This window comes from Helianthus annuus, chromosome 3, assembly GCF_002127325.2.
Source record: "Helianthus annuus cultivar XRQ/B chromosome 3, HanXRQr2.0-SUNRISE, whole genome shotgun sequence".
In the NCBI taxonomy this organism is placed as follows: Eukaryota; Viridiplantae; Streptophyta; class Magnoliopsida; order Asterales; family Asteraceae; genus Helianthus; species Helianthus annuus.
In genome coordinates, this window is record NC_035435.2 from 33,614,027 (window position 1) to 33,630,426 (window position 16,400).

The 16,400-nt window shown below is 37.0% G+C and overlaps 2 protein-coding genes across 3 annotated transcripts; one reads left to right on the forward strand and one right to left on the reverse strand.

Moving 5' to 3' along the window:
* Positions 1–726: 726 nt before the first annotated feature.
* LOC110928833 (glutamate receptor 2.5) lies at positions 727–12,920 on the reverse strand. Of its 2 annotated transcripts, XM_022171878.2 has the most exons (6): positions 12,553–12,636; positions 12,115–12,405; positions 11,705–11,973; positions 11,106–11,421; positions 1,981–2,357; positions 727–1,219 (listed from the first exon to the last, which is right to left on the reverse strand). In XM_022171878.2, the coding sequence occupies exons 2-6, from the start codon at positions 12,140–12,142 to the stop codon at positions 884–886; spliced, it is 1,326 nt and encodes a 441-aa protein (XP_022027570.1). In that variant the 5' UTR covers positions 12,143–12,405; positions 12,553–12,636; the 3' UTR covers positions 727–883. The 2 variants fall into 2 exon arrangements, with proteins under 2 accessions (XP_022027570.1, XP_022027569.1); XM_022171877.2 differs by lacking the exon at positions 12,115–12,405 and having other exon boundaries at positions 12,553–12,920.
* On the forward strand, positions 8,174–9,233 carry LOC110928834. Its single transcript, XM_035988522.1, has 2 exons — positions 8,174–8,561; positions 8,755–9,233. Exons 1-2 carry the CDS (start codon positions 8,189–8,191, stop codon positions 9,033–9,035), a joined length of 654 nt encoding a protein of 217 aa, XP_035844415.1. The 5' UTR covers positions 8,174–8,188; the 3' UTR covers positions 9,036–9,233.
* Positions 12,921–16,400: the final 3,480 nt, after the last annotated feature.

Sequence of the window (16,400 nt, forward strand, 5' to 3'; positions counted from 1 at the left end):
GTGAAGTGGCTAACATAATTAGAGACTTAATGTGAGACATTAAAACTCTAATAAAGTGTTATAAATGAAACTCTACTTACGAGTTTGTCACAATAGAGACTTAATTAGAGACCTAAAACTCTAATAAAGTATTATAAATGAAACTCTACTTAAGAGTTTGTCACCATTAAAGCCCCACTATTCATCATCATACTCAGTAAATCCTACCAATAGCAAAGCTAAGGTCTGAGGAGGGTAAGATGTAGATAGCCTTACCTCTACCTCCAATAGGAATAGAGAGACTGCTTCCAGTGAGACCCCCGGCTCGATAATAGTTTTGCATCAAGCCTTGGACATAAGGCACATAACACTCAGCAATCGGGACAAAAGCCGATTAGCGCATGTACCCCCTTGTCTTTCGGCTATCAACGCCACCACATGATGCATGATTAACCGTCCCTCGTTTTTTAACGTTATTTTCACGAAATTAGTAAAAACAACGTTAAAATTAGTGCACTTTCACTTTTGCCCCATGAGGGCTCCACTAATAATTTTACTGAATTAATTTCGATTATTATTATTCTATTTTTCCAACATTGTTGTGATCAGTAATTAGTATTATTCAAGATTAATATTAAACAAAACATTTTTGTTCACTATGAATATTATCAAGTTAAAGTTTATATAAGATGAATAAATTGTGTCTACTTGCATTAAACAGAAATCACAATTTAAGCTAGCTAGCTGTTAAAGTGGATCATTCCTCTTTGGAGGATTGAGAACAAACGACTCGTTTCATATTTATGTATTATCAACCATTCTAATCAATACACAGAACACCATCATGTAAAATATTGATGTTTTTCGCCTGTGTAAACTATATACATGCACACCCACTCGAATGTTAATCAGGGATCTTAATCTGAACTTGTTCGGATGCTGTAGCTTGCTGTTTACATTCTTCTTCTTCAATTCCAACTTTATTGCCTCTACGCCGAAGTGAAACTTCTGATAAGATTATCGCGGCTATAGTCACAATACCCATGAATGTAAATAATCCAATGAAACATTTAACATCAAGACTCTGTGGAAGTGGGGCTTGTGCTCGATTAGATTTTGATTTAGAAGGTATAGGCAACCCAAGGTACTTAGTCTTCATTGCCTCCATAAATTCGCTTTCGGTGACATTTATAACTGCCCTAGAAAAGTCCTCTAATAAAGCGGACCCAATTGGTAGCGCCTGGATATTAAACACACGAAGCACAATATATTCTTAGTTAGTATTAGTTATGTATTTACAAACAAACAAACACACTTAGAAAGTAGGGTCTAGAGAGGGTGAGATGGAGAGGTTGCTTCTAGTGAGCCCCGTCTCAAAAAACCCCTTTTTTAATTGAGTTTTTAAAAACTTATATGCAAACCCATACTTAGCAACAACAATTAATATGTAGTCAATACCCCGATGTATTATCGACATATCGAGATATATCGATTATCGGTCCTCTGCCGAGATATCAATGCTAAATATCAGTTAGAACATCGATACCGATAATATCGGTGATATTGATAGATATTAGACCAATATTTGACTGATATATCACCGATTTTCCTGATATCAGTATCTTTCTTCTTTGTTCTAACATTCGTCTTTCTTCTTATTGTTGCTATTAGTGTTTTAAGTCTTAATTGTTAGTTGTTAGTGTTAAATGTTAGTGTTTTAAGTCTTAGTCAGTTCCTACTTGCTACAATTGTTAGTGTTTTGCAAGTTGTAATAGGTTAATTTGTTAACGGCAAGAGAGTATACTAATTGTTAGTGTTAAGTTGCTATATACATAAATTTAGCATGGTATTAAAATTACCGATATCGCACCACGATAACTGATATCTCAAATATCGGTCCTTGACCGATATCCGATATTTTAACGCATTAGCTACAAAGTTAATAATAACAACATAAACATCAAGAGTTAGAAAGCTAGAGAGAAGAGAGAAGAAACTCACAAACGCAATTCCAGCTTCCTGGTGTATAGGTCCAACTTTCGTGTACTCCGATGGATACTTAGCAAGAAAGAGATCGATGTAGTAGAGATGATCAACAATACCGTCTACACTACCATTGTCCAAAGCGTTTTTAAATTCTCTATAGCTGTTGAGAGCCTGTAGATGCTTTCCAGAGCATTTGTATTTTTGAATTATCAAATCTTTTATGAAGGAACCACCTTGATATCCAATCTTTTCATGATCTGAAGGCACTCTGGGACGCAGTTGATCTAGCGTCAACCATGAGGACAAAGTAGCAGTAAAAATCTGAAGTACTATGAAGATCATGCACAACCACATAACAAGCACAACTTTAGTGCACTTGTTACGTATCTCTCCTGCAAAAATTATAGTATAAATTCTATTTTTAGATACCCTTTATTTCTCTTATAATGTTGTCTGAATGCTAATGGTCATTCTCCCTCTTAATTTCTTTAAGGGTGTACATATTCAGACACCTTTTTCCCTAAATCCACACCCTTCTATACGCTTCGTATAGGGCTATACGAAGCGTATAGGGTTGCTTTTCCCGACCAACTTCTGCACCTCGTACAACGTCACATCAGTCAACTTATACGGGGAGTCTAGGCCTGTACGAGGGGCCAATACGAAGGCCCTTAGACGCCTCGTATAGACCTATACGAGGCGTCTTGGACTGACCGATTTGACTATGAAGGGACTATGTCTGACATGACTTAAAGGCATACGGGGAGTAAAGACCTATACGAGGCGTCTTTAGCTCCCATAAAATGCAACCTACAGTGCGTTCTTGGTCCACATCCGAGGTTTCAACAAACAAACACTCACATTCTGTTTGTTTTTTTATTTGTGTTTGCGTTATTATCATCCCGGAGTGTTGAAATGTCATCATATTGGGACGGCAACTATATCTTCGGGCAATATTCTAGCGAAAACTGGGGGCACGAAAGCGTTCCGGTAACAGTTATTAGCGTAAATGTTATAATTACTTGTTGTTTTCGTTTATTATTTACTAATGATGATACGGTTGTCTATTTTGGAGGAGTCTGGCATTCCCGATTCTAATGAGCAAGAGGAGGTTGTGTCTAGTATACAAGGAAAACAAAACAGCCCGTTTCTAGATTTGAACAAGCATCTTCCTGTTGATGAAACAGCCCCTGTAGATGACTCATACCCTGCTAGTGGATACGGAGGAGACGGTGGATACGGAGGAGACGGTGGATACGGAGGACACGGTGGATACGGAGGAGACGGTGGATACGGAGGAGACGGTGGATACGGAGGAGACCGTGGATACGGAGGAGACGGTGGATACGGAGGAGACGGTGGATACGGAGGAGACCGTGGATACGGAGGAGACGGTGGATACGGAGGAGACGGTGGATACGGAGGGGACGGTGGATATGGTGGATACGGTGGATACGGGGGATACGGTGGATACGGAGGAGACGGTGATCATCAGCAATTCATTTCCCCGGGCACTCCTTATGTTCATCAAAACAATTCGGACGTTGGAGGATATGGTGGTTATGGTGGATATGGTAGATATGGTGGTGAAGCACCTCCCATTCTGGACAGTCTGTACTTAAAAAGACGGTATAAATTACTATTTTATTATTAATATTTTATTATTATTAATTTTATTATTATTATTTTTATTATATTATTATTATTATTATATTATTATTATTATTATTATTATTAATATTGTCGATGTTACAGGTTTTCAACTCCTTAGATGAACTAAAGAAACGGATACAAGAAATAGCAAATGCGGATGGTTTCGTTATTGTCACCCGTCGATCAAAGAAAATCGGGGGAAGAACCGGGAGGGTATGGCTTGAATGTGATCGTGGTGGTGAGCACCAGAGTACAGCAACACTTAGAAAAGCTGGAAGCAAAAAAACCGGTTGCCCGTTTTACCTGCTGGCTGTCCGAAACCACCCGTATGAAACCTGGGAGATAAAAGACGGAACAATTGAACATAACCACGAACTTTGTGAGGACCTGTCGGCCCACGCGTTTGTGCGAAGGTTTACTCCAAGCGAAATGAAACTGATCAAGCAGCTGACAGCTCAAAACATGGAGCCGCGCAAAATATTTCAAACGATAAGGAAGCAGGACCCCGACAGGTTTCATGTTCAGAAAGACGTTCAAAACGTTGTAGCGAAGATTAGAGCCGAACAAAGACAAGGATTGACTCCCATGCAGTCACTAGAAAATGTGCTGATGAAGAACGACTTTATTTACGAGATCCGGGAAGAACCCGGAACAGAGATCGTAACAGAGATCTTCTTTCTTCATCGGGACTCGAGAGTCATGTGGCGTGCATTCCCCCACGTCATGATGATCGATGCAACGTACAAGACAAACTTATACAATATGCCCTTTATCCAGATTGTTGGTATGACGCCTACCAACAAATCGTTTATTATCGCGCATGCCGTTGTTAGTAAAGAACGGGGTGATAACTTTGTGTGGGTGCTTGAGAGGGTTAAGTCAATGTTGGATGAATGTATGGAGCCACGTGTGATTTTAACGGATAGAGACCTAGCCCTTATGGGCGCGTGTGCTAAAGTATTTCCAGACGCCTCCAGGCTTCTTTGTAGGTGGCACATACAACAGAATGTTATGAAGCACTGCAAGGGTGCCTTCACAGACGACAACTGGAAGAAATTTTTGTCATTCTGGGGGTCATTGATTGAGTCTCCATCCATACCCATCTACGACTACCACTTGCGTAACATGCGAAAGCGACTTGTGGAGTGCAAACGCTCTAGTAAGTTTTTCTAATAACATACGACTCAGCAATGCAAATTTTATTAAATTATTTTTACTTTTTAGGAGTCTTCAAATACGTGTACGATAACTGGCTAAAAGACTATAAGGAGATGTTTGTCTTTGCGTGGACTGATAAGAGGCGCAACTTTGGTAATCGTACTACAAACAGAGTTGAGAGCCAACATGCCAACTTAAAGAGATACGTCGAAGATAGGACCTCGCTGGACCGTGTAGTTGGTTGTGTCCGGGATATAGTTGAGACACAGTTCGGTGAAATAAGGAAGACTTTTCGAGAAAGCATCGAAAAAACAATGAAACACCACAAACACCCGATGTTTCAACACCTACTTGGAAAAGTATCCCACACTGCCCTTGACTTGTTGCATGGAGAGGCAATTAGGAAGCTAGATGTCTTGGAGCGCTTTAATTCATCATGTGGTTGCCAAATGTGGCACAGCTGTGGGTTGCCCTGTGCTTGTAGGATAGAAAAGTACATGCGTGAAGGTAATAATTGTTGAACGTCGTACAACACTTGTGTGATATATTTCCTTTCCTTCATTTTACCTAAACAATATTGTTTTTAACCGTGCAGAGCGTCCGATTCAACTCGAAGACATAGACGTCTTCTGGCGGAAACTTAACTTCCAAAGTTGTAAATTGATAGACGACTCCCTTGACGTGGTCGAAGAGCTAGATGTTGTTAGACAACAATTACAGTCGCACCCTCCAGCTCAGCAAAAAAGCCTGCTTTCAAAGATTAAAGCGGTGTTGACTCCAACGAAATCTACCAAGAAACCACCGGTTGTCCAACAAAATACTCGTGGCCGACCAACAACAAAGCAGGTACAAGAAAGGTTGGACGAGGCCTCTCGTATAGATGAAGAATTGAGGAGAAGCTCCTTCGGTGATGCAAACACGTGCTTTGAAGGTTCACGACAAAGTAAGTACGATAAACCTCGCCACAGCTCGTACGTTCCGTCTCAAGCCTCACAACAGTCGGTTATAAGGTCCCAAAAACCCAAAGCGACCCTAAGCCGTTCAAAGAGTTCTAAGAAGAAAGAGACACGAGATGATCACGGTTTTCCTTTAATCATTGGGGACGAGTACGTGGGAATCATCGAACGGTTTAAGTCTGACATTCCGCCAGTGTTCCATCCGTACGTCTCGTGCATACGAGATGTGATGCCGGACGGTCATTGTGGGTTTCGGTCTGTGGCTGTGGGCTTAGGGATGGATCAGAGTTCATGGGGGCGTATTAGAAGGGACCTTGTCCAAGAAATGGATCAGAACGAATCGATCTGGTTCCCAATATTTGAAGCATGGGCTGAAGGTTATTTTTACACGCATCGTCAGGGCCTAATTTGGGATTCAGTGGCCGGTTGTGGGGAGAATCACTGGATGGACTTCCCCTTTGCAGGACTTCTTATTGCACAAACGTACGGTATCGGGGTGCACCTGTTAACGACAACCATGGGTGCGAGTTCCACTTACTTCCCAATACTAAGTCCTCCGGCTAATCAACAACCATTATTCATAACGCTTACACATGTTAACGAGAACCACTTCATACATGTTAAGCTGGAAGGGGATTATCCTATGCCACCAGCACACGGGCTATGGTTGACCCACCGAAGACCCCACACAGAACAATGGGAAGATATGTACTTGCCACGTCTAGAATGGTATTCATCGATAATGAATCCTCGACCAAGATCAAACCCCAGTCTTAATTACATAGATAGTTACACGGAAGAATGATTTTTGTAATTAATAGTATTTTTTTGGAATTAATAGAATTTTTTTGTAATTATTAGTATTTTTTTGTAATTATTAGTATTTTTTTGTAATTATTAGTATTTTTTTTGTAATTAATAGTATTTTTTTTGGAATTAATAGTGTAACTTTGTAATTAATAGTATTTTTTTTGTAATTAATAATATTTTTTTGGAATTAATAGTATTTTTTTAAATTTTTCTACAAAAAAAAAACTATACGCTTCGTATAGGACTAGACCCCTCGTATAATATTGCACAAAAGACCATTTAGCCCCTGATAGGCCCCCAATATAGGCTTATTCCAGGGGCTCAAAGGTAATTTTACTCCAACCAGACGCCTCGTACAGACCTGTACTGGGCGTCTATTTGAGCGGGATTTTGAAAATTCAATTTTTGAATTTCTGAAATTCAAAATTTGAATTTTTTGAAAGTAGACGCTTCGTACAGACCTGTACGGGGCGTCTCTTTGAGCGGTTTAAATTTGAATTTTGAATTTGAATTTTGAAAATCTTTTTAGTTAATTACTATTTTACCCCTGATATGCCCCCAGTATAGCCACTTAGCAGGGGCTAAAAGGTAATTTCAAAATTGTACGACTCGTACAGACCTGTACGAGGAGTACAGTTGAGGCGGTTACTTTTTCCCATTTCTTTTTTTAATTAATAAAATGTATTATTAAATTACCATTATGCCCCTGTTTACCCCTTAGTATAGCCTTTTTTCAGGGGCAAAATGGTAATTAACCATTCCAGAAATATCTTTTTGGAATGGTTAATTACCATTTTGCCCCTGATAAAAGGCTATACTAAGGGTAAAACAGGGGCAAAAATGTCATTTAGCAAAAAGCATAGACGCCTCGTATAGGTCTATACGAGGCGTCTAGGCTTCGTATAACACAGGGGGGGGCCTAGACGACACAGATCACACACACAAACAAAAACACACACATATACGGTGCATTCTGATCTATACGCCTCGTACGTATTTCAACCGTATTTTTGAAGAATCGAAGCATCACCGGTACGTATTTCATCCCGTAGTTAAGTATTTTTGTCTCGTTTATGCCTTTAGACCGTAGGTTTGCCCTAAAAGTTGAATTTGGTTGGGTTTTGGGGGTTTGATGTTGATGATGATGAAGAACTTGTGGAACAGGACGCTGAGTATAGCCCTAAACGAGGGCTATACGAGGGTCTGTTTTTTTTTTTTTTTTTATTAATTATATTATTATTATTATTTATTAATTATTATTAAATATTATTATTATTTATTAATTATATTATTAAATATTATTATTATTATTATTATTTATTAATTATTATTATTAAAAACATTATTATTAATATTATTATTTATTTATTTATTTATTTATTTATTTATTTATTTATTTATTTATATTATTATTATTATTAATTATTGTTATTGTTATTAATATTATTATTTATTATTTATTATTTATTTATTTATATTATTATTATTATTAATTATTGTTATTGTTATTAATATTATTATTTATTATTTATTATTTATTATTATTAATTATTGTTATTGTTATTAATATTATTATTTATTATTTATTATTTATTATTTATTATTTATTAATATTATTATTATTGTATACGTATACAGTATTTATTATGGAGGACGATCTGATGCCGGGCGATGACATTCACATAGAGTCGGTTCAGCAGGGTCCACGACGGAGACAGCGACCGCCTGTGGATACGTTGCAGGGGCATCCCTATCTAGAGTTTCCCGACGGCACTGACGCCGCCCGTCATTGCCAGAAGCTTAGGAGGATGCACGTTGGATCGCATGCATCGATCGACTGGGATGCGATGGAGGAGATTGCTGAGACGCCGAGAGTGCGTCGGTTTATACCTATCGATTCGCCGTGGCATCGTCTTTTTGATTTGGCGCACACGCCGACCTACAGGGAGCTGCTGGTCGAGTTCATTTCGTCATTCACATTTCACCCTCCTGGGGAGCCAGTGCCGATTCCGTACCCAGGTGAATGTTATTGATATTTATTTATTTATTTATTAATATTATTTATTTATTTATTTATTTATTTATTTATTTATTTATTTATTTCTTTATATTATTATTATTATTAATTATTGTTATTGTTATTAATATTATTATTATTATTTATTATTTATTATTTATTATTATATTGTTTTATTTATGATTCCGTACCCAGGTGCTCCCCCTCCGCCTGAGGTTTCTTTCAGGCTTGCTGGCGTTCAGCGTTCGATGACGCTAGCAGAGTTTGCGGTGCGCTGTGGTTTATACATGCAGGAGGAGATCGAGACTGAGATCTACACAGCGGGGCTAGTGGTGGTTGAAAAACCCACTCTTGTTGGGTTTTGGCAGGTGATTGCGGGGGCGGATCATTGGGAGCATGACAAGTCGAAGGGGAGGGTGTCGTTTGTTAGCGACCCACTATACAGGTATGTACGTTTATTATTGCAATTATTGTGATTATATGCACTGTTTATTAATCTCTGTTTTTGTATTTCGCTAACACTATCTGCAGGTATCTGCACCATTTGCTCGCCACTTCTATATCAGCGCGCGGCTACAGCCGTGAGTGGTGTACGACCACAGATCTTTTTTTCCTATATTGTTTGTTGTATAGGAGGCCGTGCGCGCTAGCACACGGTCTAGCCCAGTACTTCGCCTCCGGCCATCACCGGCAGGAGCGCGGATTTTTGTATGGCGGGGCGTACGTGACCGTCATTGCCCGTTCATTGGGCCTCGTACCACATCAGGACCCACATCTACGGACGCCGGCCATCATGCCGACGCGGATGGGTATGCAGTCGCTATGGGGGATGAGGGTTATCAAGAGGTTCCCGGTTGGCCCGCGGTTTAAAAACCGCGAGGGGGGCGTATGGAGAGAGGAGGCCCTACCAGAGCATTTCGAGGACGTTCATCCTCCTGCAGATCCTGCTGATGTAGTGCCCGTGGAGGACCCTCCGGAGGATCTAGACGGTGCAGCGGTGCCACAGCCACCGCCACCTGCCGGGGCACCTCAGTTTCCACGTCACGTTATTCGAGGTGGTGCCCCAGGAGCTGCGCTACATCCGGATGTACGAGCCAGGCTTGACAGGCTCGACAATTTGGTAGGTTGGTTGGTACGGGCGGAGCAGGATAGACGAGAGAGAGAGGGATTACCCCCGATACCGCTTCCACCGGTTCGAGCACCACATCAGCAGCAGCAGCCGCAGCAGCAGCACCAGCCGCAGCAGCAGCATCAGGATTCAGATTCGGATTTGGATGCATAGACCTGTTGTTGTTTTTATTGTTATTGTGGATGTACAAACTTATCTTCTATATTTTTGTTATGGATGTAAACAGTTATCTTATATATGTCATATTTATGTTTGTTTTCAGTTATTCGGTTACTCAATGATTGTTCTCTTAAATTTAGATAATACGGAAACAATATAACCCCTGAATATAATACGGAAACAATATTTGAAAGAAATAAAATTTTAATCGAAAGAATAATATTTAAAAAAGTAAAATGTTAAAAACAATATAATATATTTAAAGAGCCGATTTTTAAAATAGTTGATTTAATCGACGCTGAAACAAAAAATTTTTTTAAACTTTTTATAGTGTAAAAAACAAAAAAAAAACAAAACTTTTTTAAAAATAAAAAAAAAACGATTTTTAAAGGCAAATAGTTAATTTTTAAAAAACAACAACTTTTTATAGTGTAAAAAAGAAAAAAAAACTTTTTTTAAAACCTAAAAAAATTTCATCAAAAAAACACATCTTCAAAAACCATCCAAAAAACCAACCCAAAACCCACCAAAACACCCCTCATTTCAGCCAAAAAAAAATACCAAACAGAGACGCCTCGTATAGCCCCATACCCTGCGTATAGGGTTCCTTAAACAACGTGCCTGACACCCTCTGTACACCCATCGAATTCAGTGCATGGACGCCTCGTATAGGTCTATACGAGGCGTCTAGGTTTGCAAAAGTGTGGATTTAGGCGCAGTGGGTGTCCGGATAGTTTCCCCCTTCTTTAAAAAGAGGTTTACCCTTTTGGTTTATATAGAATATGTACAAGGGAGTGTTACAAGAAAAACCACAGTTTCTTATGATAATAGGAAAAGCAAAATAAATCAACAACTTTTTCAATCTTAAAAATATTTTAAATATAACAAAATGGTTGAATTCAAATCTTTATTCATCACTCTTGAATTTAAAAAAAAAAAAAAAAACTATGAACTAATTTTGCTTATTTATATACCTATATATATGTGTGTAAGTGATGTGTGGGTTTTATTACTTACACATAACCTATACATTTGTAGGTTAAGTATAAAAAAACATATAAACAAACAATTTAACAGGTATTTCTTATGTACAAAACATACACATATATATGTAAGGACTAAAAGTTCTACTAAACATTAACAATTAATTGATACAAAACCTAAATGATTGAGATTTGTTCTTTTAATTAGTCCCGCAATAACTTAGTGTTCTATGATGAACCTATCCAGTATATATGGAGTATCATGATATTGGTACCTTCATGGAAGAAGAACGTTGAAATAGGAAACCAAATGACCATTAAGAGTTGCTTATAGAATGGGCTTTCGAATTTGGGGTTGTCGGCACGGTATTCTAAAAGGGCAACCGCGATTCCAGTTAAGATACATGCGCAAACTAGTGTGATCCACAGTCTAGTAGTAAATGGCTTTAAGAATGTCCCAAGGGTTTGGATCCATTCAGGTGTAGCATGCACAAGCATGTAAATTTCAGCAGCCAGATAGGGAATTGTGAATGAAACATATTGCGCACGATTGCCACGTATAGTCACATCTCCAGCGACCGCCTGGCACTTCTACAAGATCGAAATTTAAAAAATATTTCAGATTTAAAATGTCTAAACCAATGCACTAATAATTTGTCATAAAACTTCACGTAACAGTAACTAAGCGTCTAGGCGCAAATAAAGCTCCGGCCCCAACAAATTGCCCTGAGTGCGCCTCGCACCTTTAATAACTATGGTTCATGTCATAGTTATTAAAGCGAGCACCCAGGCGAATAAAGTCCCGAGCCTAACAAATCGCCTGCGCCTTTAATAACTATGGTATAATGATATAAATATAGTAAGAAATGTGTACCTGGCCTTCAATGTGACGTAGAAGATCATCATATGTACCATTCATCCCCCCTGTTTCATTGATGAATGGCCTGAAAATAGGTCGAACATTGAAGGGTAGAAACTGTACGGCTTTACAGAATATGGCTACAGAAAATCCTCCTTGCACTTCATTATCTTCATTGACTTCAACAAATTCAGTGAAGCCTGTCTTTTTAGGCACCCAAACAACTAATGTAGGACATGGACTTTTCCTAGACTTGTTCATGTTCCACTCTTGTCCTATGATATCTGGTACATGCAATCATTTAAATGAAAATGAATCTTGATTAAAAATAAGAAATGGACAAAGATATGGTAATAGTCTAAACAAAATTACTGTCGAAATGGCGATAAATATAACAAGAAATACATTAATAACGCATCTCCAACCTGAACTTTTATACTTAATAAAACACATGTTTTTTTATGTAACTTCAGACTTCATAGTTGTATTTGAACAAATTCTTCTCAAGACTATTGCAATTGTGATCTCGGGTCTCACTGGAAGCATACTCTCTATCCCGTGGGATAGGGGAACGGTTTGCCCTCATCTTATCTTACCCTACTCAAACCCTACTGGTACGTTCTTCTCAACACTAATGCACTTCTGTTCGCCTCATCGCTTTCATCATCATTTCATCTTTTTAATATATTCGTCTTCATCTTGACGAACAAACAAAACTGAAAATAAATATACAAATTAAAGCAAAAAAGGAACAACTATTCATTAAACATCTTTTTGGTACCTCTATACATCACTATCCACCTGAAAAGGAACATGCGACTCCATTATAAGTGATATGCGTATGTGCGAAATGAGCATATTACCTGCACATAGATCAACTTGTCCCGTATGAGCTTGCTTCAGAGTAGAGGCTTTCACGGGATGAACCACGCGTATAACACAAAGGAAAGTGAAGAACACCAATGAAACAATACGGCCTTTGAGCTCCATAATGTACGTCGTTGAGTGACATGAAGAAGAATCATATGTTAGTTTTTATAGAGTAGGAATGGTAGCTTGAAATTTGTTGACATCTTAAAAATATTGATTTGTTACATGTTTCAACTTATAGTTCTTTCCTGGTAAATTACACACTCCTGCGACTTCCAATAATATTTGAATTGTTATTTCATTTTAGGAAGGGAGACACGACCTGTTCAACCGAGATATTTCAAAAGATATTGTTTGTTGTAACACTTAACATATATTATACCTACGTTATTATATTGAAGTATTTTTATATTGTAAGTAAATTAAGTAAACTATTTCAAAAATTCAAATCTGTATTCATGAAAATTCATTTTAATATATAAAGGTTAACATTGTAAATTTTGTATTGATATACACCAAGATAAGTGGAATCTTGTAGATTAATAATGATCAATGCATTCGAAACGGATGAAAGGACCATTTGGGCTATTTTATATAAATAGAATATCAAAAAAATAATAATAAAAGAAAGATTTAGTCAACATTTGCAATTTGATTTCTTCTCACAATTCTAGAATGCAGATGAAGTGTTAAATACGATATTCTTAGGGTCAAGATAGTATGTATTAATACACCTAGGTAAGTATGGTGAAATTCATTGCGCAAACCAACTTTTCAAGTCAAGTATATATGTTGAAAATGATTTTGATTAAAATTTTCACATAATATAGTTAAGATATGCTATAAATAATGTTAATAACTTGTTGGGGTTTAGAAGTAACAAAATAATTTTGTAAATTGATATAGGAGAAATAATTTGTTGTATATGTTTAATGCACGTCAAAACATGCAACAAGTCATTTTTTTAAAAGTTTTAATTTCACTTTTTCTATTATAAATAATATATAATGCCAATGTGGGGTTAGTCAAAACATGTCAACATGTCTTTTAAAAGGAGGTTTTGAGTTCAATCTTAAGTAAGGAGTAATTTAGAATTAAATTTGATTAGGAGTGAGTAAGGGTTTTTTTTTTTTTTTTTTTTTTTTTTTTTTTTTTTTTTTTTTTTTTTTCTTTTAAAGGATTACTTTCATTAAAAACAAAACAAAAGCCCACTACCTGCACAAACAGCAGGGGTCGAAACCAATTGCCATTAAAAAAAAATACAATCATTTAATTTTTTAATAATATTATTTTTCTCTTGTTTGCTTACTTTTTTCAACGAACTATGTAAGCAATTGTGCTTAATTTTATTTAATAATGTCCCAATATACATTTTATTTAAAACAGAGTTTAATTTTTAGAGAATTTGTTGTCATAAACCACATTGAGTACATATACTGTATTGGTATTGAAACGAACTAAACTAATACTTACCAAACTATATCATGTGGTATTATTGAAACCGTTCTCAGTATTCAGTTTGTGATTTTTGTTCGATGTACAACACGTGTCGGTATTCTTTTGAACGTATCTCGACATTAGTTTTTGAAGTTCTATGTTTTAGTTACATAGGAACATCATATGTGTAACTCAAGGGGTATGCATTTTCTTATAAGACTTTGGGGATTGATTATGAAGTGCGCAACAAAAACACATTGAAACATTGGAGGATCATTTATGTTATTTCATATAAATATAATTGCTAGAAAATTAACAAAGGAAATATGTTAAAATACCGGTATAAATGTGTCTTTCATAATTACATTTCCTTTTGTTATTGTTATATTTTAAGTTGTTAAGGTTATTAACGTGTTTTCCTTTTATGTTTGTGAGGTTTGGATCTGAGCTTATTTCTTATTTGGATCTGGGCTTATTGTTGTCTCAAAGTTGGGCTCGTTAAATTGGGCTCGTAGCTGTCTCATGGTTGTCTAGGGTTTGGTGCGGTATATTATAAGGAGAAGAGTCCAGAGATATTTGCATCTCATACTTCTCATCTCTTACAACCTGTTCCTTTCTTCTTGTTTCTTCGTCATCCTCACAAGTACATTCGTGAGTGTTGAGTGTTCTTATTCTTGTTTAAATCATTTTGTTGATAATCATTTGATTCACCAGTCAATCTGTGATGACCAGTTCATCATTCATCTGTATTTGTTTATGAGATTACATAATAAATCAAGTACCGTATCTTTGATCTTTGAGTTTTGACATGGTATCAGATCCCCGAGGTTGAATCGGTGCTCTGGTTCCTTCCGCTGCATTATTCGTGGGCTTGATTCTTTGAGAATCAACCTAGGGTTTCTGATCGGAGGCAAGTTGTTTTTCCGGTGACTCTTGGGGTCTTGGTAGTCCATAGGGATCTGCCGACTTCATATCTTGGTGTTCTCCTTCTCTTGGTGCTTGTGCCGCTGTGGTGATTGAAACCCTAATTTTTAGGTTTTTTTCTGGTATTCTTGAAGAAGAGTTTCGTTGGTCCCTTTTTTAGGGCAAACTAACAGGACTTGTGCGATTGTCTTCTGATTAGGTGCTTGTAACCCTAAGTGAAGGTTACAAGCCTGATTCTTCGGAGTTATACGCACCCTCTGTGAGATCTTTCTATCTCTCTTTATTTTGACTATAGCATTATTGAGTTGTTGTGCCTAGGCATATTGATACCGGGTTTAGTCAAGACCGGTTTTGATTTGGGACACAGAGAGGTTCACTCTGTTGCATTTGTAGTTGTTTTTTTTTTTTGGTCAGTTATGTTGTGGCTCCCTGGATATTGTCTGCGGAGGCACCTTGAGTAACGAACCTCTGATCAAACCTCTGTCCTGGTTTCGCCGGTCCTTATTCTCTGTTTATTTTCCGTCTGTGGTTGTTTCTAGGTTTGTGTCTTGGTTGCCTACTTGTCTTTTGTTTCATGATATTGTGTTATCTAATTATTGTTTTGGCTGGTTTATCTGCATAAATGGGTGATAAAACTGAGTCTTCTATTACTTTGGTTAGCAAACTTGATGCTAGTGATCCTTTATATCTTCATGCTAGTGATTCAAGTGGTCTTACTATAGTCAATATAAGATTAAAAGGAATTGAAAATTATGTGGTCTGGTCAAATGCTATGAGACTTGCACTAATGGCTAAAAACAAGTTAGGGTTTATTGATGGTACATGTGTTAAATCTAAAACTGATGATGTTCTAGCTAGTCAGTGGGATCGTTGCAATTCTATTGTGTTAACTTGGATTATGAATTATGTTTCTGATGAGTTATATGTTGGTCAAATTTACTCAAAACTTGCTTCTTAAGTTTGGGATGATTTAAAAGATACATATGATAAGGTTGATGGTTCAGTAGTTTTTTGGCTTGTATCAAAAAATCAATTATGTGAGTCAAAACGGTGCTAGTGTCTCTGAATATTATCATAAAATTAACACAATGTGGAAACAATTTGATGACATGCTTCAATTACCCTCATGTACTTGCAATGCTTCTACTAAGTTTAATGAGTTTAATCAATCAATCAAGCGTATGCAGTTCTTAATAGGATTAGATGACATTAATCAACCTGTCAGAACCAATCTGTTGACAAGGGACCCTTTACCCACTATTAAAATTGCTTTTTCAATTATCTCTAGAGAGGAATCTCATAAAGGATCAAATAATGTTTCAAAGGTTCCTAATATTGGTTTTGCTGCAAAGTCAAATAATTTTAATGACAACAAGAAAAAAAATTAACAAATGAATGTTGCTACCATAATTAACTTTAAAAATAACGTATAAATAGCCCCTCTAGATTCTTATTTATCATCATCATCATCATTTAAGCC